The sequence below is a fragment of the Ipomoea triloba genome, chromosome 10, assembly GCF_003576645.1.
Source record: "Ipomoea triloba cultivar NCNSP0323 chromosome 10, ASM357664v1".
Taxonomy (NCBI): domain Eukaryota; kingdom Viridiplantae; phylum Streptophyta; class Magnoliopsida; order Solanales; family Convolvulaceae; genus Ipomoea; species Ipomoea triloba.
This window is the reverse complement of record NC_044925.1, coordinates 17,138,794-17,163,656: the sequence shown is the minus strand read 5'-3', so window position 1 is coordinate 17,163,656 and position 24,863 is coordinate 17,138,794. Positions and strand designations below refer to the sequence as shown.

The window sequence follows — 24,863 nt, the reverse complement described above, 5'->3', positions numbered from 1 at the left end:
TTAGGTAATAGTGGCACATTATGCACTATTGTGATCTCATTTGTAGTTGGGTAAACCGTACCCCTTGCAATAACATATGGCTTGCCGTCGAGACCACATAGTGCAAGACTACACTTTTTCGGCTCTATGGTTAATATATATATATATATATATATGTGTGTGTGTGTGTGTGTGTGTGTGTGTGTGTGTGTGTGTGTGTGTGTTAGGTATAAATTTATAAAAAGATAATATTTCAATTATGAAATAATTTATAATATTACCATAATTGTAGTCACTGGATATACATCAACCGATTGACAACTGCTTCGGGTCCGAGGTTGATCACCAGACGCATAAGCACTTTGAGGAGAGTCAACCGAAACTCCTTGTGGATATAAGTGTGTGGTTGGCATGTTCTTCAACAATACATTGAGTTGCTGGGTGAGCATGTCAATCTTAGGTTGCACCTCTAACAATGTATTTTGCCTGCACTTTTCCAACATCTTTTGACAATCATCAGTAGAAATAAGACCACTCGGTATGCCCTGTTTCTGCTCTGGTTTACCAAACACTTGTCGGATGGTGGAGTATAAACCAACTCCTCTTACATTACCTGAACCCCTTTTCTCCTTTGATTTACCAAGAGCTACTGACAAGATGTCTTGATGTCTATTTGGTTGAAATGTCCCTTGGTTAACTTCATCACAGTTTTCTACCTGTTTCAATCAATTAGATAAAGGCAAGTATTAGTATTTTATTTTTATAAATATTATATATTCTAATAACAAATTTTTAACAATAGTACTTACAATTTTTTGAAACACCTCTTGTGTTTTTTCATTTGGAATGTAATAACTTCCTTCTTCTGACTTCTTAATTCTTGCACGTACCCAGTCAAAACTACGATCATCCGACAGTAATGACGAGCTAACAGAAGCACAAGAAGATTGTGAACATAGAGGGTCTTCTATCATCCACTCTGGTCGTTTACCTGCATATCCAGCAGAACCTAGGAAGTGTCGATGCACATTGCATGACTGCCTTTGCCTTGCCTTCTGACTTTTCTCCTATAATTTGAATGATATGTTAATACTAATAAAACAATTGAACTAAAACACTTAAACTACTAATAATAAAATAAAATAAACATACCTTGAACGATTCACTCTCATACTCTGCAACAAACTTCTCCCATTGCTCTTTACTCAAGAATTCATATAGTTGTATAGGAGATTCATAATTTGGGTGCTTATTGACAACATGTTCACGCCTCACTCTACTCTTGAAGTCCCTCCATCTCGTTGAAGCAATTTTCAATACCATCTCCTTCTTTGTATCATCTTCAATGCCAAATTGTTTCTGAAAAACAACATAAACATAAGCAATGAAAATGGAGGAGTATTATACTTATATAAATAATTGACAGTTAATATAAAGTTATTGAATACCTTAACATCTGTCCAAATTTGATTTTTAAGTGTTTCATCTACATTCAGCCAACTGTCAATATTGATATCAACTCTAGAACGAGCCAAAGTCCCAATGTAAGATTTAAACGACTTGCGATATTCACCAACCGCCCTATTATACTCATTAAACTGAATTGAAATATCTTCTTTGGCCTTTTTCTTCATTAATATTTTGCATGCATTGGGGCCCCTTCTTTTAGGTCGGGGAGGAGTTTCTTTAGATTTTGAACCATCAGTTTCTCTAGTTTGGTCACTCATGGCTGTCTATATATACCTGCACATACAAAAAACATAAATATCAATAAACATGTTATATTGCATTTCAAGTCCAATAAAATACCAAACAAAAGTTCTTGTCAATAATTTATTAATCTTACAAAAAATTTTATAATGCCCGATGGTCAACCCACAATCCTTCTTCATGATCACTACGCATATAACTAATTTCAATGTTATCTTCCTCTGAATGTGAAGACTGAATACCAATAGAAAATGGAGGAGTTTCATCAAAATGATCATACTCTTCTTCATCAACAACATCTGCAACACCAATAATACTTCTCTTGCCTTGTAAGACAACTGACAATTTATTATCAGCAGGATCAGAGTATGAATGGTTCATCATGATAACCCAACCGACAAAAATCAACCGAAGTAAAACCCAATTCATCTATCCTAACGCCTCTTCTATTATCACACCATAGTAAGGCATAACAACATCAATCGATTTAGTATCTTTAGCACTTGAATAATCTTTTGATGTTACTACTAAAGTAACCCCACTATTTTGCACCACACTCTTTTCATCTTGTTGCTTGGTGTAAAATGTATATCTATTTATGTCATAACCTTCATAACAACTCACAAGCATAGCAAGTCCATATGATAACCATTTGATGGTTTCACTAACATTATTTGGCACTTGAGATAGCTCTTTCATCACAGTATCTATGAACCATCTTATAAAAGTGCGGTTGTGTTCAATGGTCACCCATCTTTGATCCTTTGAAGGATTTTGTTGTCTTATCATGTACATGTGTTGGTCCAAGTACGGATGAACCTCAAAAATGTGTTCCAATACGAGATGATGTGCCTTATCTCGCAAGTTTATAGATGGAACAAACATTTTTAATCCAATAGTACCTTTCCCACTGAGTCTTCCATCATGACAAGGTTTGGCAATACCAATAGACTCAACACCAGCTAAATAATCAGTACAAAATTCAATTGCATCTTTAGAACCATAACCTTCAATTATACTTCCTTCAGGTCGATATCTGTTTCTCACATATCCTTTCAATATGCCTATGTATCTTTCAAACGGATACATATATCTCATAAAAACTGGAACAGTGATCTTAATTTCCCTCACCAAGTGAACAATCAAGTGCACCATAATATCAAAACAAGGAGGAAAATACATTTCAAGTTGACATAAAGTAACAACCACATCAGCCTGCAAAGCATCTAACACACCTACATCAACAACTTTATTGCAAATAGCATTGAAAAAGAAACAAAGTCTTGTTATAGCTTGTCTAACATGTTTCGATAAAATATCCCGAATAGCTACAGGGAGCATGTGCTGCATTAATATATGACAATCATGAGACTTCATGCCAACCAATTTAAGGTCTTTCATTGACACAAGTTTTTTAATATTCGATGAATAACCAGACGGAACCTTTTCAGTAAGGAGGGTAGACTGTAACCCCCCATCTATTTCAGTAAAATTAAGGTTCAAAAAATATTTCTTTAGGCTATAACATCCATGAGATGATCTCCAGATGCTTCGAAAGAATTATTATAAGCAAAGACAATTAGTAAGAAGCTGCGATCGTACGTCCCGGTCACGAACCGTAATAATTTTAGGAACTAGTATTCGAACCCGTTTGACCTAAGAAATGGATTTTTAGACACCCTACTATTATTCTTGAATTTCCTATTTTATTTGATTAGCCATAGCAGCCAAAATTATTTTTGATCGTAACATCGCGAAGTTTCGCAGGATACCGAACCTAGCCCAATTTGGAGTTTTAGACTGGAATTAATTTTTGGGTTCGAAAATTATTTGAATTAAATTAGTTTCCACCGAGGACTTATCTGAATTAATCCCAAACAGTCTAAGTAAAGATATTTTGGAGTATTTTAATCCATGTTAGGTGATGTCTTATCCTACAAGTGTGGACTAGTCAACCATTTGACCAAGACCATAAAAACCCCATCTCTTCCCCATTTCCCTTGTGTTTGGCCGAAAAAAAAAAAGAGAAGAAAAGGGAGGAAAACACTATCATCTTCTTCACTAAGCTTCAACTACCATAGCCAAATTCTGTCACCAAAGTCTCCAAACGTTCGGTAAATCTTCGTTTTTATTCAGTAAATAGTCCTATTTTCCTTCCTAGAGCACTAATTTGAGAGTAATTTCTTGAAATCTTGTGTTATGTGGTTGATGAAATTTTAGGGTTTTGAGGTAAATTGGGGAAAACCACCTACAAAGACCTCCTACAAGATTTGGAACCCATTTAAGGTAAGGAATCCCTTTATTTGGTTGAGGTTGTTTGAAACTAGGTGATTGATGATTTTGTGGAAATTAGTTTGAGTGCTAGATGGAATTTTTGTGTACTTGATGTATGTGTAAATATGTATAAAGATGTTGTTCATGATGTATGTGTGTACAAAAATATTGTGAGTATGAGGTAGTTGCCAAAGTGCCCAAACTTCTAATTTAAGCATACTAGGTGCATTATAAAATAAATGTAACGTATAGATNTATAGATGGAACAAACATTTTTAATCCAATAGTACCTTTCCCACTGAGTCTTCCATCATGACAAGGTTTGGCAATACCAATAGACTCAACACCAGCTAAATAATCAGTACAAAATTCAATTGCATCTTTAGAACCATAACCTTCAATTATACTTCCTTCAGGTCGATATCTGTTTCTCACATATCCTTTCAATATGCCTATGTATCTTTCAAACGGATACATATATCTCATAAAAACTGGAACAGTGATCTTAATTTCCCTCACCAAGTGAACAATCAAGTGCACCATAATATCAAAACAAGGAGGAAAATACATTTCAAGTTGACATAAAGTAACAACCACATCAGCCTGCAAAGCATCTAACACACCTACATCAACAACTTTATTGCAAATAGCATTGAAAAAGAAACAAAGTCTTGTTATAGCTTGTCTAACATGTTTCGATAAAATATCCCGAATAGCTACAGGGAGCATGTGCTGCATTAATATATGACAATCATGAGACTTCATGCCAACCAATTTAAGGTCTTTCATTGACACAAGTTTTTTAATATTCGATGAATAACCAGACGGAACCTTTTCAGTAAGGAGGGTAGACTGTAACCCCCCATCTATTTCAGTAAAATTAAGGTTCAAAAAATATTTCTTTAGGCTATAACATCCATGAGATGATCTCCAGATGCTTCGAAAGAATTATTATAAGCAAAGACAATTAGTAAGAAGCTGCGATCGTACGTCCCGGTCACGAACCGTAATAATTTTAGGAACTAGTATTCGAACCCGTTTGACCTAAGAAATGGATTTTTAGACACCCTACTATTATTCTTGAATTTCCTATTTTATTTGATTAGCCATAGCAGCCAAAATTATTTTTGATCGTAACATCGCGAAGTTTCGCAGGATACCGAACCTAGCCCAATTTGGAGTTTTAGACTGGAATTAATTTTTGGGTTCGAAAATTATTTGAATTAAATTAGTTTCCACCGAGGACTTATCTGAATTAATCCCAAACAGTCTAAGTAAAGATATTTTGGAGTATTTTAATCCATGTTAGGTGATGTCTTATCCTACAAGTGTGGACTAGTCAACCATTTGACCAAGACCATAAAAACCCCATCTCTTCCCCATTTCCCTTGTGTTTGGCCGAAAAAAAAAAAGAGAAGAAAAGGGAGGAAAACACTATCATCTTCTTCACTAAGCTTCAACTACCATAGCCAAATTCTGTCACCAAAGTCTCCAAACGTTCGGTAAATCTTCGTTTTTATTCAGTAAATAGTCCTATTTTCCTTCCTAGAGCACTAATTTGAGAGTAATTTCTTGAAATCTTGTGTTATGTGGTTGATGAAATTTTAGGGTTTTGAGGTAAATTGGGGAAAACCACCTACAAAGACCTCCTACAAGATTTGGAACCCATTTAAGGTAAGGAATCCCTTTATTTGGTTGAGGTTGTTTGAAACTAGGTGATTGATGATTTTGTGGAAATTAGTTTGAGTGCTAGATGGAATTTTTGTGTACTTGATGTATGTGTAAATATGTATAAAGATGTTGTTCATGATGTATGTGTGTACAAAAATATTGTGAGTATGAGGTAGTTGCCAAAGTGCCCAAACTTCTAATTTAAGCATACTAGGTGCATTATAAAATAAATGTAACGCTAATTTAAGCATACTAGGTGCATTATAAAATAAATGTAACGTATAGATATGTGATGTAATATATATATATAATAAATGTAACGTATAGATATGTGATGTAATATATATATATATAACAAAAAAATATGAGTATATATATGTATTTGTGTTTATGTTATATATATATATATATTTATATATATATATATATATATATATATACAAATAAAGTATGGGAATGTATACATATGTGAGTTACGAGTAGTGTGTGTGTGTGGTCTAAATAGTGTAGTTAAATATATGTATATATATATACCCTACGTGATGTGTGTGTGAGTGATCTAGTGTAATTTATATATATGTATATATATATATAACAATATGGGTGTGTGAGTGTAGTATACGTATATATATATATAAAATAAGGGTAAATTATATACATATATATGGTACGTACACACATGTAGGGATACATGTATATATACAATTTATATGTATGGATTATGTATATATGTACATAGGTCGTATATTTATGAGTACATATATGGGTATGTATGTATAATTTAAATGTCACTTTTTGTGTGAGGTATATAGTTGTATGAATCATAATTATACATGTGAGTAATAAGAAGAACAACACTATGTAGTTGGGTAGTACGTGTTTGAAAGAATAAATGTTGTTATGTGTTACGCATATGTTGAAGTGGGGAAATGTACATGTTTATGCCTTGAGACGTATGTGTTAAATGTGAGGCTTATGTGAATTTTTGTGAAGATAAAAGTGTAGGGCAATTACACTTGAATTACCATAGTGACATGATGTTAGTAGATCATTCAAATATTTTGAAAAGAAAGGTAGAGTTCTTGAGTTGGGTTGAAAGGGGAATTTAATTCCGAGTGTTGGGATTGACCCAAGCATGTCCAAACTATTTTCAAAGCAAGAAGGGGAAAGGATAGAAAAATATTTTCAAACCTTAGTTCTAGTAAGTTGTGAAGGATCTTGTTAACCACGGAATAAAGATGAGCTTAAAGTGCCTATTCCGCATGGTAACTATGTGTGATCAATCATATTGGGGGCGAAGTCTATTCGCCGAGTACTATATCACCCGGAAGGAAAAGGACTCCTACGGGGGTGTGCACATTTAAGTATAATCACTCTATGTTCGGGTAGGTGTCGTTCTTATGAACCTAGTGAGGCTAGCTAGGAATCATTCCAACGCTCCTATAAGTCCAGGGGATCAGTATTAGACCGGGCGATGACCACTGAACCCGAGTTCAACGATCTAAGTGGTCAGAAGTGGAGAAAGGACTCCAAAGGCCTCACACTTTCTAACTAGGACTAAGAAGAATTTTGAAATGTGAAGGTAGTTACTCCGTAGCTACGGGAAAGAAAGATGTGACAAGTAATTAAATACCCAAAGTTTGTGGGTAATCTTACTCTTCGAAAGGTGAAAAATGATGAGGATCTCTTTGTGAGGAAAAGTTTTCTGCTAAAATGATTACGAGCAAGATGTACGAATTATGTTTATATTACTTGCTAGTATGCTTATCTGTGTAACATTATAATATTGAGTATGTGAATGATTACTAAATGACCTTGTCAAGAAGGAATGTTATCAACATAGTTGAATTCTACTCATGATGTATGTAAGTTGTTGATTATAACTGTTGCAGGTAGAATCTTGCAGATGAGTAAGGTATAGGGTATCCTAAGTACTCTTTGTTTTCAAAACCCTTACTTAGTTTTAAATAACCCTTGGATATCCTTACTTAGCCGTCGTGCTAACTACACTTCACTGTGTTCTTATCAGATGCCGTCTAGTGTCAGTTCTTGCAGTCCGAAAGCTCACCGGAGTACGTTTGTCAGGGTATGGACTATGATGATTATATACAGATGATGGAGGGAGAAGACCCGTATGCACCCGGTTATGCTCCTGAGGCTCCCACGCACCCAGATACTCCTATGGCTCCGGCGGCCCCGTTTTACTCTTGCCCGGTTATGGACGAGATCCAGGCTGCTTACGGCTTTTACCCCATAGAGCCGTTAGAGGGTAGCGATCCCCTAGAGTTCATTGTGCACTACCCCTACCCTTGGGACCCTAGCCCTCGGGATGTTTGGGAGGAGTGGTCGATGGTCATAACCACTTCTCGGTTTTTGGACCATATTACTTGGTATGAGGGGGAGTGGCACCTGGTCTGGGGAGAGTTCACCGGCCCTGTGTACCGCATGCTTGACTAGACGTCGGATCTTTAGGAGTTTCTGGGGAATTTGTTTTTGGTGTACATAAATTTTTGTAGCCGTAGTAATGGCTAGGCATAACCAGTGCTTTTAGGTCGAACCCTGTTGGTATTTTGAGCCCGAGAGGCTTCCTATGTATGTATTTTGAAAAAAAATTATGAACCCTGCTTAATGAAGCTTCATCTATTAACATGTCTGAAAGTTGTAAGGTCTGTTGAGTGGTTGTTGTGATGAGGATAACTCCTTTAGCCTGTGCACCTAGAGTGAGGCCTATCGAGGAACGATAGAATTCTCTCTCTAGGTGTGGCGGTAACGCCTCGGATGTACGGGAAGGTAGGTTCGGGGTGTTACACTTATGGTGTTAACTTCTCCCGTATTCCCATTTCAACCATATCCTTTCTAGCTTTAATACCATCTTTTGTCTTTCCTTGAATGTTCAACAATTTTCCAATAATGCTTTCACACACATTCTTCTCAATATGCATCACATCAAGACAATGTCTAACTCCTAAATGCTCCCAATATGTTAGATCCCAAAATATAGACCTCTTCTTCCAGAGAGTCTTCTGAGTAGTCTTACAAGCTTTGCCAAAAGCAACATCAACAATATTAACACGTTCATGAATTGCATGTCCAGATAAAGGCAAATGAGCTACTCGAGTCTCTGATTCTCCATTAAAAGCTTGTTTCTTCTTGCGATAAGGATGACCAACTGGGAGAAATGTCTTATGACTCATGAACACATTCTTTTTACTGTTACTCAACCATAGATCAGGAGTTTCATCTTGACAAATGGGACATGCCTTAGCTCCTTTACAAGTATAACCTGATAGGTTACCATAAGCTGGAAAATCATTTATGGTGCAAAAGATCGTTGCACGTAAGGTAAAATTGCTTCGACTATAAACATCATACACCGACACACCTTCATTCCACATCTTTAAATCTTCAATAAGTGGCGCTAGATATACATCTATGTCATTTCCCGGTTGCTTAGGTCCTGATATTAACAACGACAACATGATGTATTTTCGCTTCATACACAACCAAGGTGGAAGATTATAGACTACTAATAGGACAAGCCAAGTACTATGTCGACTGCTCATGTTACCATGGGGGTTCATTCCATCAGTACACAATCCAAGTCTAAGATTCCTATTTTCAGTACCAAATTCAGGCCACCTCCTATCAATATTCCTCCATTGTGGTGAATCGGTTGGATGTCTTAGTTTTCCATCGTCTTTTCTCCCAATAGCATGCCATTGCAAATTTTTTGCCTCCTTTGGATTAGCAAACATGCGTTTAAATCTTGGTATTACAGGTAAATACCATAATACTTTCGCTGGTGGGCCTTTCTTATCATCACGCACACCAACATTTTTCCTTTTATAACGTGTGGACCCACACTTTGGACACACAAGCAAGTCTTTGTATTCTTTCCAATACAGTATACAATCATTTGGACATGCATGTATCCTCTCAATGTCCATACCCAACGGACACAACTTCTTTGCTTCGTAGGTTGAATTTGGAAGTTCATTATCACTAGGAAGCATGTCTTTTAGTAATTCTAATAATCCCGTGAAACTCTTATCGCTCCATCCATTCTTTGCTTTTAAATTATATAATTTAAGCACACCAGTTAACTTCGTATATTTGGTACACCTAGAGAACAACGGTTTTTCAGCATTGTCAAACAAACATTTAAATTCATGAGGCATTTCACTAAAATCTCCTTGCATATCACGCATCATTTCATCTATTCGGTTATTAATTTTATCATCCTCCTCATTGCTTTCATGAGTTTCATCATTCTCCTTGTTATCTGCCTGAGTTTGACTATTTGTTTGAGTTTCATTCTGTACATGAGTTTCACTATTAACATGAGCTTCATTCCTACTACCACTTGTACTAGAAGGTAAGCTTTCACCATGCCATATCCATTGATCGTACCCTTCCTTAAAGCCACGGTATATCAAATGGAGCTTCACTACCTCATCAACCCCATTTTAAATATCAACCACTACATTTTTTTTATAACCAACTAACATATGCCAATTTTAAGAACTAAATTAATATATACATATTAATTTTGTACTAACAATCTCCCCCTTTGGCATATGTTGATCAAAACACCCCCACTCATTGCAACAGATATTTCACTCGAAATAAGACACCCCAAATATGTACAATCTCCCCCTAAACATGTGTGCCAACATAAAATAACAATCAAATCTACCCCTGAATTTGTGACACTTTCTACTCCCCCTTTTGAGAAACATTATCCAAAGGCATCACTCCCATATAATAGCAGAAATGAACAAAGCAAGTAAACACAATAAAGAGAACCTGCAAAGTAAGATGCAGAGATAATCTGATAGAAACATGCTATGTATAGGAAGGTAGGGAACAAGCAGAGTGTATGGGTGATTTTTCAAGTCTAAGCACACTGGATAGATTTCACACTGGGCTCTTCTCAGGTTATTTGAAACCATATTAAGCACTAGGTAACCATCTTCCAGGTCACCAAGAATTACTCACACTAGAAAGCTTTCACACCGGGCTGTTCTAGGATTCTTTTGAATTGTAGCAGACACCGGACAACCATTTTCTAGGTAAGGAATATGTCAAGAATGCATAGGATTAAGGATACACTAGAAAGCTTTCACGCCGGGCTGTTCTAGGATTCTTTTGAACAGTAGCAGACACCGGGTAGCCCTCTTCTAGGTACAAATGGGAGGAGGATAAATATGAATATCTGTGTGTATGGGAGATGTATTGAAACCACAAGCAAAATTCATAAATCTCATTTCTCAAGAATAGATGTGAGTACATATTTTGTGAGAGGAATCTAGTTATTGAAACTGGAAGGCTTGAGCTAAGTAAAGGTACCAAAAGCATGCACTAACGTCAGATCTAAAGTATGCAAAACATACTAACCACATGTTATTCACACAGAACTAAAATTGTTTCACTAGCAGGATTCAAGACTACTACTAAATGCAGAAATAATACCATTGAACAAGTTTTCAAAATGCTACCGATTCATCAGAAGAAGAAGCAACATCGCAATCTGGAGAATCCCCATCATGAGTGTTCTGGCGTAGTGTAGACAAGAGTCCAGTGATCCGAGCCTCACGTGAAGATAACATCTGTCGGTGATCATGAATCAAACGAAGCTCATTTTCAAGGAAAGCTACGGTGACGCTCGTGGTGTCAACAACTGATGATGGGCCAGCATTATCATTCAGCAAGATCGTCAATGTGGGTGCCAGTAAGCAATCTGTGGTCAGGTTTGATAAGCTTTGGTTCAGCCTCATAAAACTCAGAGGTGTCTTTCTCAAATCCCTGCATAACTAGCAAACTATAGATTAAGTTAGGTAGTATCAGGTCCTTTCGACCCTTGGCTCCATTCCGAGCATCAACTACTTGATCAAACAATAGTTGCCCTAAATTGACTTGAATCCCACTAGCAATCTTGAACAGGAGAACTGCCATAGCCCTTTATACATAACCCTTCTGTGTCGTAGGCATCCAGTTTGAGTACGCAATTTTGTGCAGATAGGCAAAAGTAGAGGTCAATTCCACAACTTTAATAATGTCCTTTTTCACCCATCTAACCCGTGTACCACCTGTTAGCCTTCTAGTGACCACATCCATATCCTCAGTATAATCATCATCATAATCAAATGACCCAAAAAACTGATTGATAACCATAGGATTAAAAGCATACATGCGTCCCCTAACATAGGCTTGACCAAATCTAATCAATTCAGGCACAAGATTGGCATAAAGTTCACACACAACAAAACGAACAAATTTTTTTACCTTGACCACAGTCTGAAACAATTTAGCAGAGTGTAAAATGTCACATAGGCCTGGTGTAGAAACAAAATCCTTAAGTAATAATTTCCTCTGGCCAATAAAATTCTTAGCAGAAATGTGTTTCCAAGCAAAGTCCAAAGCAGCATAATAAAATTTAAACGAGAAAGCATCAGTAGTAGAGTTTGCTTGAAACGGATTTTGACCGGCAGTAGCAGGTTGAGCAGGTCGCGGGGCAGTAGCAGGTGACTGTCGGCGCGGGCTAGTAGTAGGTGCAGATTGTTGAAGTCTACTGGCTGACCGGGTGACTCGTTGAGATGGAAAAATGACCTTCATCCTCTGCTTTTGAGTCGAGACAGATTGCACACCCGGAACTGGAGAAGCGGCACGGTAGTCGATTGGTAGTGAAGGTGTATACTCGGGGTCCTGGGTACGCAGATTTTCAACCGCAATTTGGCTATTGTCAGGAAAATCCCCAATTTCTTCATCCAAATAATCTTCTTCACTTTTTCATTAGGGCTGGACTGACCGCCTTCATCAGCAACAAATGCAGCATTATATTTCATTGTACCATGGAAATCAGAACTAACCTCAAGAATGTCAGTAGGTTGTTGATATTCCGGCACCGGTGGAGCTTCACGAGCGACGACAATGGCCCGTCTGGTGGTGGAGCGAGTTTGACGAGGAGCGAAAGAGACGGTGATTAACGGAGGTGTTGCCGGAGCTTTACCCGAGGAGGAACTCGCTAAGCAGGAGGAGCGTCGCGGCGGCATCCCTGCGGTGAAGACGGAAGCTTTTCGCGATCAACCGGTGAAGAGAGGTTTCGCGATTCAAGTTCGTGAAAGACGAACAAACAGGGCTTGGGTTCTTGGTTGTTTTGTGTGGATACGGCTACTGGTTTTTAGAAGAGAATAAATAAAGCAAATAAATAAATAAAAGACAACTTTACCAAATAACAAAAACAATAAAAGAAAAAACTATAAAGATGGATTTTGAATATGAAAACAAAAAGTAGTTCGCAACAGATTTTTGACTGAACACAAAATCCATTTTTTTTGTTTGTGTATATTTGTAAGTGAAGAACGGGAAAAAAACTGGTTTAATGAAAAAAAAAAAAAGGTTGGACCTAGTCTAAGGGAAAAATAAACCAAAACAAAATTTACAACATTTGCAGTGAAAAACTAGGCAATTTTTTTTTAACACAAAAAACAAACCAAAACAAACAAAAACTAATTAAGAAAAAAATTTTGATAGATTAACGGTGAAATCAATTTAAATAGAAAAATTAACCACAAAACTAAACCATAACAAGGAACCACTAAAGGTTTTGTTGTAATAATTTTTTTTGTTTGTTTGAAAAAAAAACGTAACAGAAAGAACAACAACAAAAAAAATAAAGAACCAATTAAAGAAGAACTAATAATGAAATTAAACATCATGTGAAGGTACACAAACCAAGTTTGTGTCGCAATTCCTCAAATTTGTTCCCATCCAGTGCTTTAGTAAAAATATTTGCAGTCTGGTTCCCCGTAGGTACATAATCTAAGCACACAACGTTATCTTCTACCAATTCTCTAATAAAATGATGTCGAATATCTATGTGTTTGGTGCGAGAATGAAGAACAGGATTTTTTGTTATGCTTATTGCACTTGAGTTGTCACAGTAAAGAGTGATTACTTGTGAAATTTCATAGTCTGCCAACATCTGTTTCATCCATATCAATTGGGCACAACTGCTACCTGCGGAAATGTATTCAGCTTCAGCCGTGGACAAGGATATGGAATTCTGTTTCTTGCTTAGCTAGGATACAAGATTTGAGCCTAGATAAAAGCAGTCTCCAGAAGTGTTTTTCCTGTCATCCACATTTCCTGCCCAGTCCGCATCCGTGAACCCAACAAGTTGTGTACTTGACTCCTTCGAGTACCAAATCTCTAAATTCAAGGTGCCTTTTATGTATTTTATAATTCGCTTGACTGCAGTTAAGTGTGATTCTCTCGGATTCGCCTAATATCTTGCACATGCCCCAACGCTGAAACTTATGTTAGGTCTGCTCGCCGTTAGGTAGAGTAGACTGCCAATCATGCTTCTATATAAGCTTGGGTCAATAGATTTTCCTTCATCATCACGGTGAAGTTTCATGTGGGTGGGAAAAGGAGTGCGTACACTTTTGCTAGTGTCAAGTCCAAATCGGTTCACAAGATTGTGAGCATATTTTGTTTGAGAAACAAAAACACCGTCATCAGTTTGTTTGATTTGTAGACCAAGGAAGTATGCTAACTCACCAACCATGCTCATCTCAAATTCCTCTTTCATTAGGTTGACAAAATTTGTAGCAAGATGATCTGATGTAGAACCAAAAACTATATCATCTACATAGATTTGAGCGATGATTAGGTCAGAGTCATACCTTCTGATGAACAAGGTTTTGTCAACACTTCCTCTGATATATCCTTTCTTAATCAGATAGTCTGTTAAGCGTTCATACCATGCTCTAGGATCTTGTTTCAGTCCATATAGTGCCCTTTTCAATCTGTACACATGGTCTGGATGTTTCGGATCTTCAAAGCCTTTTGGTTGTGCAACATATACTTCTTCTTTTAAATACCCATTTAAGAACACAGTCTTGACATCCATTTGTTGCAGTCTGATCCTCATTATGCAAGCGATTGAGATTAGAAGTCTGATTGATTCTAATCTTGCAACCGGGGCAAATGTTTCTCCGAAATCAATCCCTTCTAGTTGAGTGTATCCTTGAGCCACCAACCGTGCTTTGTTTTTTATGACAATCCCATTCTCATCTGACTTGTTTATGAAAATCCATTTTGTGCCAATAATGTTAACGTTATCGAGTTGTGGGACTAGATCCCAAATTTGATTCCTCTCAAACTAGAGTAACTCGTCTTGCATGGTGTTGATCCAACACTCATTTTTAGAGCTTCATTCGCATTCTTTGGTTCTATCAGGGAGATGTAGCAAGAGTATCCCAACATTTCACGATAGCTTTTCTTTTCTTTTTCTCTGGTCCGAATCCCAACGCTAACTTCTCCGATCACATTCTCTGTTGGACGATTTTTCTGAACTCTAGATGATGGACCTTTAGAGACTTCTGCTTGTTCTTGTGAGCTTTCTCCTTGGTCTGTTGGATTACTTATGATACATGCTGGGTCTTCATCATTTTCTATTGGGGTACTTGTGATACATACTGGGTCTTCATCATCTTCCTTCCGTGGTTTGGTGACTGCATCATTAACTGTCACGTTTGCTGATTCCATGATAGTGTTGGTTCTTTTGTTGAAAACTCGATATGCCTTGCTATTGATAGAGTATCCAAGAAATATTCCTTCATCACTTTTGGCTTTGAATTTTCCCTTCGGAGCGCTGTCATTTAAGATGTAACAAACACTTCCAAATACATGAAAGTATTTCAAGTTTGGTGTCCTGCCTTTCCATATCTCATATGAAGTCTTCCCAATGCCTGTTCTCAGAAAAACTCTATTAGTAATGTGACAAGCAGTGTTCATGGCTTTAGCCCAAAAACGTTGAGACAAACTCTTTGCGACTAACATAACTCTAGCCATTTCTTGTAGAGTTCTATTTTTCCTTTCTACAACCCCATTTTGCTGTGGAGTTTTTGGAGTAGAAAATTCATGCAAGATTCCATGTGAATCACAAATATGACTAAACTCTGTGTTTTCAAATTCTCGCCCATGATCACTTTTAATCCTAGAAATTCTTCCTATCGACTTGTCTTTTTCTGTTTGTAATCTCTAACACAATTTAATGAAGGCATTAAGCGTGTAAGATTTTTCTCTCAAGAAATCAATCCACGTGAACCTAGAGAAATCATCTACACATACAAACACATACTTCTTACCGCCGAGACTGTCAATTTAAGTTGGTCCTATAAGATCCATGTGAAGAAGTTCAAGAACTCTTGTGGTGGGAATGTTAACTAACCTTTTGTGAGATACTCTTGTTTGCTTACCACGCTGACAGGGTCCACAGATTTGTGTATCACCTCTCAAGGTTAAACGAGGCACACCTCTCACAGCTTCAGAACTCATGAGCTTGTATATGTCTTAATAGTTCAAATGTCCAAGCTTATAATGCCAAATCTCAGTTTCATCTGTTATAGAACTATTGCATACATATACAGATTTTATCATATAACAGTTGTCGGAGGTTTTGACACCTTCCATAACACAAGTCTTTGAACTGAAAACTTTACAGTTTTCTTTAATGAATCTAACTAGCAAGTTCTGATCACATAGCTGACTAATACTGATTAGATTGGCTTTTAGCCCTTTCACTAAATAAACATTTTTAAGTTTAGGCATACCTTATGTGTTCAACGTTCCTCGTCCAATGATTTCACCTCTTTCACCATCTCTAAATGTGACATGTGTGACATCCCAAAATTTCGTCACCATTTTTATTGCAAAATAATTTTGGTTCGTCACTATTTTTGTTACAAAGTATTTTTAGCCAAAAATGTTTCTAACAATTCATTTTCAGAAAAATTCAGCTCAGCGCAGCCTGAAAGATTAATTCGGTAAACGTACTTCCCGAACTCCTTTTTACTTGAAATTTTTATGGTAGAGACCCAATTTATAGTACTTGATGTCCATGAAAAGTTTTGGTCATTTTGATCCTCGAATAAACACAGAAAATTCCATTTTTGCCCTTGGCAGTGTGCTGTCTAGAATTTTTCTCTCTGGACCAGTTTTGGAAAAAAATTCGAAAATGATATTTCTACTCCTTAGATTATTATGAAATTTTATATGTAGCTTCTAGACTTACTGAATTACATATCTGAAAAAAATGGAACCATTTTACCTTACCGAAATTTCTCAATAAATTTCGGAATCCTGCTGCCAGTCATTTTCTCTATATACTATATGTATGTATGTATTTTGTATATGTACTAGGTATGTATGTATGTATAAGTATATGTATAATTTTTGGTTGGCAAGACTTTTTGTTTTGTCTTGTTTCCACCTTGAAAGTTTAAATAGCTTAGCAAACCATTTGGACTCCCCTATGTCTTTCTCTTCAAGACTTGTCTTCCTTTCCCTTTTGCCTATAAATAGAGGGATTGTGTGGTGAGGAAAAATCAGGAGAAGTGAGGAGAGAAATCAGTATTGTGTGGGAGAAGAAGTGATGAAGTGAAAGTGTTGGTTATTAAGTAAGTTTTCTTGTTTTTCATAGCAAAATATTTTCATTCGGATTTATAGCTTATTAAGACCCGAATGTGTTTTGAACACAAAAGTGGCAGTGGTTTAATGGTAGAAGCTTGAGGTGTTAGATGAGAGTGGAAGGGTTCGAATCCTAGCTTAAGCTTAAATGTTTTGGGCAGTTTCTTTTGAGAAGATTTTGGTCTACAAGGGTAAGATTTCATGTTCACCAAAATTATTATTTGCCCCATATATATGTATGTGATTATATGATATGATATTTATATATATCAAAATTATGTTTTTTGCAAAATTATGTGCATTAGAATGTTATGTGATCACAAGTGCATTGTATATTATGTGTGTTGATTCTCGAATTTTCGAGAATATATTTTTACGGGTCGAACCCGTGTGTTGTGTAAATATTTGGCTTGGAATTTTTGGTGTTATATACATTCGTATATTAAGAATGATATACTATTATGGAATGAATTATTCTGGAGAAAAAAATGTGTTTTGAGAAATTATATATTTTATTGAAGAAAATATTTATTATGAAGAAATGATATATTTTTAGAAATTATATATACATATTTGGTCTTGGAGGATAATAATATTTGGTGCCGGTGTGAGCCGGAAATCTCACAACATACCATTGGAATTATAGTCATTATGAAAATTAATTAATTGATATTGGTTTGGGTTGAAATCCCCCAAAATTCGATTTATGAAATTTGAAGTATTGGTGTGGCCTGTAGTGCCTATTGATTTTGGTTTGGCTTATGATGCCTTTTGGTAGTTATGTTGAGAGCTTAAAGTCTCTTTACTCGGTATTTAATCATCCTTGACAAATATGTTATTTTTGGAAGAAAATGATATCTCCACAAGTATTTTGGAAAAGTATATTATTATGAAAGATTATGAAATAAATTATATATATACGGTTTTGGAAAAGAAGATGAGATTTTGAAAATATAAAATCCAAGCCTATATTTTACGGGGTGAAATGGAACTTACTTAGCTTATGCTAATTTTGGGATATACACCCCTTTGTTTTTGTGTTTAATGATTTTTGCAGGTGAACATGAATAGGATGGAAGTTGAGGATGATTTTAGTCTATCTTAGAATAGACACCCTAGAAGATTTTGTATTTTGAGAATACCCCGTTGTATTAATTATTTCCATATGTATTGAGTTAGATTATTTGAGGATTTTTGATGTTGTAAGTTTAGCCTTAGCGTTTGGGTATAGGAGAGATACCCGAGCGTGGCGGTAACACCCATTTTGTTATGGTTAGAATTTTAAGCTTCCGCAATATATTATTGGTGATTTTGTAATTAAATTAAGATGTGAAAATAGGGGTGTTACAACATGTCCAGCATTTTCTTCAATCATATCTTTCAGAAATCCTTTGTTACCTGTCATGTGCCGAGAGCATCCGCTGTCAAAATACCACGAAGAGGCTACGTTCGCAGAGATTGCTATCTTTGTTGTCAAACAGGATTGCTTGGGGCGCCATATTTTTCGTGTGTTGATCTGTTAGCATTGCCTCCACCCATGTCCTTTCATGTTACATCGAAAACAAGATTTGTTAAAGAAAATGTTCGCATACCTTTTGCCTCCAGTATTTCTCATTGACCTCTTTTCCCGCACCCAAGTTTTTTTTCTGATTTCCTTGCTCACCTGTGAAGCCTAGACTTGCTTTGTTGTGGTTGTTTTCTCCTGACTGAAGAATTTCATTTAAACTCTTTGTCCCTGTGTTCAACATTCTCACACGTTTTTTGAAATCTTCCAAATCCTTTTGCAGGTACTGTTCATTTGACACCTTAGTATCCAATTCAGACTTGAGTTTTTCTACTGATGTTTTTAGAAGTGAATTATCCATCTCTAGAGACTCAACGTTCTTAATTAGTACAAGATTCAGTTTGCTTACCTTATACCAGTTCCTACACAATTCTTCATAGGCTTCTGCTAGATCAACTTCTTCATCATTACTCTGTATATCTTCAACTGCTTCACACGGCTCTGGAATGGTGGATTGTATCTCATTGTCTGGCACATTATTCTCCGTACTAAAGAACTTCTCGTAGTTCGCACGTTCTTCCATATCATCGGGATGATACATACTGCCATGGAACGCAACAAAATTGCTCGTTTCCACCTGTTCATCATTGTCCGAATCTTCAACATCACTCCAGGTAACTGTATAGGACTTCTTTCCTTTAAGGTTTCCACAATCAGCTTGCATGTGTCCATAGCCTCCACACTCATAGCATTGAACACCCTTAGACTTAAAGTCTTGATTTTGACCTTTGTGCTTCTGAACACCTCCAATTCTGTCTCCTTTGGTATGTGTTTTTCCCTATCCTTTTGCTTTCTTGAGCATTTTGCCAAATTTCTTTGACAACATCGCCATGACCTCGTTCATCTCTGTGTCTGATTCAGCTCCTGCAGGTACTGTAGCTCCAAATGTAACTCCTGTGTTATTTTTGTTCAGGTACTTGTCTTCCTCTTCCATTTCCAACTCAAAAGTCTGCAAGTTTCCCAGGAAAGAATCTAAAGTTAGAGTGTTTGGATCAGCTGACTGTTTAATAGCAACAGCCTGCATTTTGAACAGTGCGGGTAGGGACCTCAACACTTTGCGAACCAATTTTTCTTCCTCAAAAGGTTCACCCAAGTTTCGTGCACTGTTTGCCAGGTTCTTTATCCTTGCACTGAACTCAGAGACTGTCTCAGTTTCTTCCATTCTTAGGCTTTCATACTTGGTCATGAGCAACTGCAATTTTGATACTTTGATGGGCCCTGTACCTTCATAGTGAGTCATAAGTGCATCCCATGCAACCTTTGCAACATCAGTGGCTGAAATCAGCTCGAATTGATCTGGTCCAAGAACACTATGAATAGCGTTCATGGCCCTGTTGTGTTGTTGATGATTTCTTCTTTTCATCTCTAGTCCATTAATCGAGAGGTTTTTTCTTCTGTTCGTTCTGGATCGTCATCATGGGGGGAGTCTAAGCATTTTCCATTGCATCCCAGCATTCTTCACCCAAAGATTTTATAAAGGCTTTCATCCTAGCCTTCCAATAAGCATAGTTGCTTACTCCTTTCAACGGAGGTGGTCGTGAAATTGAAGCTCCCTTTTCCATTCTGCAAAACAACATTCGAGTATCCCTAGGATCTCGTTAACAAATTGAGCGACACTGCTCTGATACCAATTGAAATTATATAATGTAGATAAACACAACCAATTTGAATACAAACGGAGTATCAACAGGAGTAATTATTCTCAATAATATTCCAAACACAATATAATGCAAATAAAGCGCCCAATTAAGTACACAGCTGAATTTGATGACGCAGTTGGAGAACACCTCCCAAACTGCGGGGCCACGCCCAAAACTTTTTCACTAAAGATCAACCCGCGGTTTTTACAATACAAGGTTCAATGAATTACAAAATAAGGTCTACCACCTATTTAAACATTAACCTTATAATACAACTCTATGAAAAAAATTACAAATATAGTTTGAGCTAATTCTACCAATTACACAAACTATAACCAACCTGGATTTCGCTTCAGCTTGTACGAGTATTAAGTGGAGCAGTCACTCCGGATAGTACTCTTATCAGCCCTATTTTTCTTGAAGTTTCTTACATAAATTCTTTGGAAAATTCTTGTAATAATGTTCTTGAAACTCCAAGGATCTTCATTACCATGCTCCCCTTTTATAGTGTAGGAGCCCCACAATTTTAGCTCATTTAATTCCATGTTGCCACTACTTTCACGTAGGAATTTGTGGAGATGAATTGTCAACCACAAGCTTTGAGAGAAAATAGTAACCTTCTTTGATTTTGCATTTGACTTCTTAAACAAAGCCTCATCAACCCCATATTAAATATCAACCACTATATTTTTTATAACCAATTAACATATGCCAATTTTAAGAACTAAATTAATATATACATATTAATTTTGCACTAACACACCTCAACAAAATGGAGTCATTGAACAAAAGAACCGCACAATCCAAGAAATGGGTCGAGTTCTTCTAAACGCTAAAGGTCTACCTAAAAAATTCTGGGCTGAAGCAGTTCACGCTGCCTGTCACATCATTAACCGAGTATACCTACAACCTGGCACAACTCATACTCCATATGAAATATGGAAAGTTAAGAAACCCAATCTGAAATACTTTCAGATATTTGGCTCACGGTGTTTTATTTTGAAGGATAGGCATCCTACTGCAAAATTTGAGCCAAAAAGCGCAGAAGAAATTTTCGTTGGATATTCCTCAAACAGTCGTGCGTATCGAGTTTACAATAAGGTGACAAAATCTGTCATGGAGTCAACTAACGTGGTGATTGATGATCAACTAGATGACCTAGTTGAAAACTCATATTCCGGACTATATCCTGAATGTTCAGCAAGTGCTCCAGAACCTCCTATTGCTGATCCAACACCACTTACACCTATGCCAGTCACAACACCAGCTAATTCAGACTCTGAATCAGAATCGGATCAACAATCTGGTAGCATAGACATACCAACTCGCGTTCAAAAGAATCATCCTATCAAGAAAATAATTGGAGATCCAAACTCTGAGATTCAAACTAGGAAAAAAGCCTAAATGTGACTATATTCAACTAGCAGGATATGCTTGCTACACGTCGCAAATTGAACCTAAAACTATTAAAGAGGACTTGACTGATGAACACTGGATCAAGGCTATGCAGGAAGAGCTCGGGCAGTTTGAACGAAATAAGGTATGAACTCTAGTCCCTAAACCTAACAATGTTAATGTTGTAGGTACTAAATGGATTTTCCGGAACAAAACTGACTCGGCCAGAAGTATTACTCGCAACAAGGCTAGACTCGTAGCCCAAGGCTACTCACAGTTCGAGGGAATTGACTACGATAAAACATTTGCTCCTATGGCGCGTTTAGAATCAATTCGTCTACTATTATCTGTTGCATGTGCCCTAAATATCAAGCTATATCAAATAGATGTCAAAACGGCGTTCCTAAATGGATACCTGTCTGAGGATATCTACGTAGCTCAACCTTAAGGGTTTGAAGACCCACATCATCCTGACTATGTCTACAAACTCCAAAAGGCGTTATATGATCATAAACAGGCTCCAAGAGCCTGGTATGAAAGATTAACTCAGTACCTACTCCAGCACGGCTATAATCGAGGGGGAGTCGACAAAACTCTCTTTATTAAAAGGTCTGGTAAACACTTAACTATTGCTCAAGTCTACGTTGACTATACTGTGTTTGGATCTACCAAGACAAGTGCTACTGGTGAGCTTGTGAAAGTTATGCAACAAGAATTCGAGATGAACATAATCGGAAAATTAACCTACTTCTTAGGTTTACAAGTAAACCAAAAAGGTGAGGGTATATTTATTTCACAAGAAAAATATGCTAACCAAGTTTGGTTTAGAATCTTCTAAAGATGCCAAGACTCCTATCTCAACCACTACGAATCTGTTCAAAGATGAGGAAGGCACTTCGGTTGACCCTACATTGTATAGAAGCATGATTGACAGCTTGTATCTCATCTGAAAGCTGTAAAACGTATTATCAAATATGTTAAAGGTACGCTAAATTACGACATTTGGTTTTCTGCTGATACAAGTCTAAGTCTTGTAGGCTTTAGCGATGCAGACTGGGCTGGAAACGCTGATTACAGAAAAAGTACATCCGGTGGCTGCTTCTTTAATTTATCGGAAAAAACTTAGTATCTTGGCTAAGAAAAAAACAAAACTCTATATCTCTCAGTACTGCTGAAGCTGAGTATATAGCTGCAGGTAGCCGTTATACCCAATTACTGTGGATGCGACAAATGATGACTGATTATGGCCTTGACCAAGACATCATGACTCTACACTGCGATAATACTAACGCCATCAATATTTCAAAAAATCCAGTCCAGCATTCGCGAACGAAGCATATTGACATTCGTCACCATTTTATCTAGGAATTGATTGAAGATAAAGAAATTGAATTGGAATATATTTCTACCGATAAAAATCTAGTCGATTTGTTTACAAAGTCGCTCGTGAAAACGAGATTTGAACTATTCCGGGCAGCTCTCGGAGTCTGCAAATTATCTGGTTGAAGATTGAAGATTTTTTAATATTAAATTATCTGGTTGAAGATTGAAGATGTATTCAAATTAAATTTTTTTTGTTATTTAATTTATCTTCTTATTTGTTTCAGGATCAAGCTTTTATTTTTTGAATCAGAATTCTTCCTAGGATCAATTTCTTCATTCCTAGTATATTGCTTATTCCTATTTCTTTTAAATCCTTTGAAAATTCAAATTCCCACCTTTTTTGGCCTTCCTTTGACAAGTCGAATTCCTAAAGTGATTATGCTAACTCGGTTTGAACAGGAGGGGAAGATTCATGGCATCTCGGTTGCAAGGCTTGCACCATCCGTTACTCATCTTTTGTTTGCTAATGACAGTTATGTGTTCTTCAAAGCTAATCAGACTAAGGCAAATAATGTGAAGGAGCTACTGTCTATCTATGGAAAATCTTCTGGTCAGTATGTCAATTTTGATAAATCTCTTGTCAATTTCAGTGCTAATGTGGGGGATGGGATTAGGGATGTTGTAGGCAATATTCTAGGTGTTAGAAGTGAGGGAGGAGGTGGCAGATATTTGGGGTTGCCTATGATGGTGGGTAGAAATAAGAGGGAGGTGTTGAGTTTTATTAAGAATAAGTTTTATCAATCTTGTCCCAATCCTCAAATGATGGTGCGTACTTATAATGTGGTTCTTTTTCATTGTAATATGAAAAGGCATGTTTAAATTTAGCCGCAGTACACAACATCAAGTATGTAGAGTTCCATCTTGTTGGACAATCAAGAACAAGTTTCCTCTCTTTCAATCCTTTTAATTCAACAACTTCATGAAATGATTTTAACCTTGCATCGGAAGAATTTATAAACTTGACACTTTCACGAACATTGAGAATGACATCTTTAATAGTGCTAAGACCATCTTGCACCAACAAATTCAGAATGTGAGCACAACATCTAACATGGAATAATTGTCCATCAAGTACCATCTTACTGCTCAATGACATATTTTCTTTCAAACTTCTTACACAAGAGTCATTGTAAGATGCATTGTCAACGGTTACTGAGAATATTTTATTCTCAATACCCCATCCTCTCAAACACTTGAAAATAGCATTTGCTATATCTGTTCCCCGTCGAGGAGGAGGCACTTTGACAAAATTCAAAACTCTCTTCTGAAGGTTCCAACTTGCATCAACAAAATGACCCGTTACAACCATGTACTCAACTACTTGGTGACTTGACTTCCACATGTCTGTTGTAATGCTAACCTTACTCACATTACTCAAAATCTTTTTCAAAGTATTCTTTTCAGCTTCATACAATTGCAAACAATCGCTTCTTGCTGTTTTACGAGTGACCTTTCTGTAATTTGAATTTGCATATTCAAAAGCCCACATGAACACTTCATCCTCTACGATGCTAAATGGTCGCTCATGCACCATGATTGCACTAGCAATAATCTCTCTCATCTTCTCATTGGAATATTTACCACCAGGAATAATGAAAGGATTTCCTCCAGATTCAGTAGGCGGGCGAAATTGTAGCGTTGTTTGCTTATTTTCTCGAGAGATATGCAACTTTTTCTGCAAGCAAATCTCTGAGTGCCTCTTAAGATGGCTAGTGCTTGCCNCTGAGTGCCTCTTAAGATGGCTAGTGCTTGCCCCCTTTCCACCAGTAGAT

At 36.8% G+C, this 24,863-nt stretch overlaps 2 protein-coding genes across 2 annotated transcripts; both read right to left on the bottom strand.

The window, feature by feature from the left end:
- Positions 1-8,444: 8,444 nt before the first annotated feature.
- Positions 8,445-11,243, bottom strand: LOC116033221. The gene is made up of 3 exons (XM_031275979.1): positions 11,133-11,243; positions 10,372-10,440; positions 8,445-10,049 (listed from the first exon to the last, which is right to left on the bottom strand). Exons 1-3 carry the CDS (start codon positions 11,241-11,243, stop codon positions 8,445-8,447), a joined length of 1,785 nt encoding a protein of 594 aa, XP_031131839.1.
- Positions 11,244-11,595: 352 nt separating this feature from the next.
- LOC116033220 lies at positions 11,596-12,686 on the bottom strand. Its single transcript, XM_031275978.1, has 2 exons — positions 12,443-12,686; positions 11,596-12,395 (listed from the first exon to the last, which is right to left on the bottom strand). Exons 1-2 carry the CDS (start codon positions 12,684-12,686, stop codon positions 11,596-11,598), a joined length of 1,044 nt encoding a protein of 347 aa, XP_031131838.1.
- Between the last annotated feature and the right edge of the window lie 12,177 nt (positions 12,687-24,863).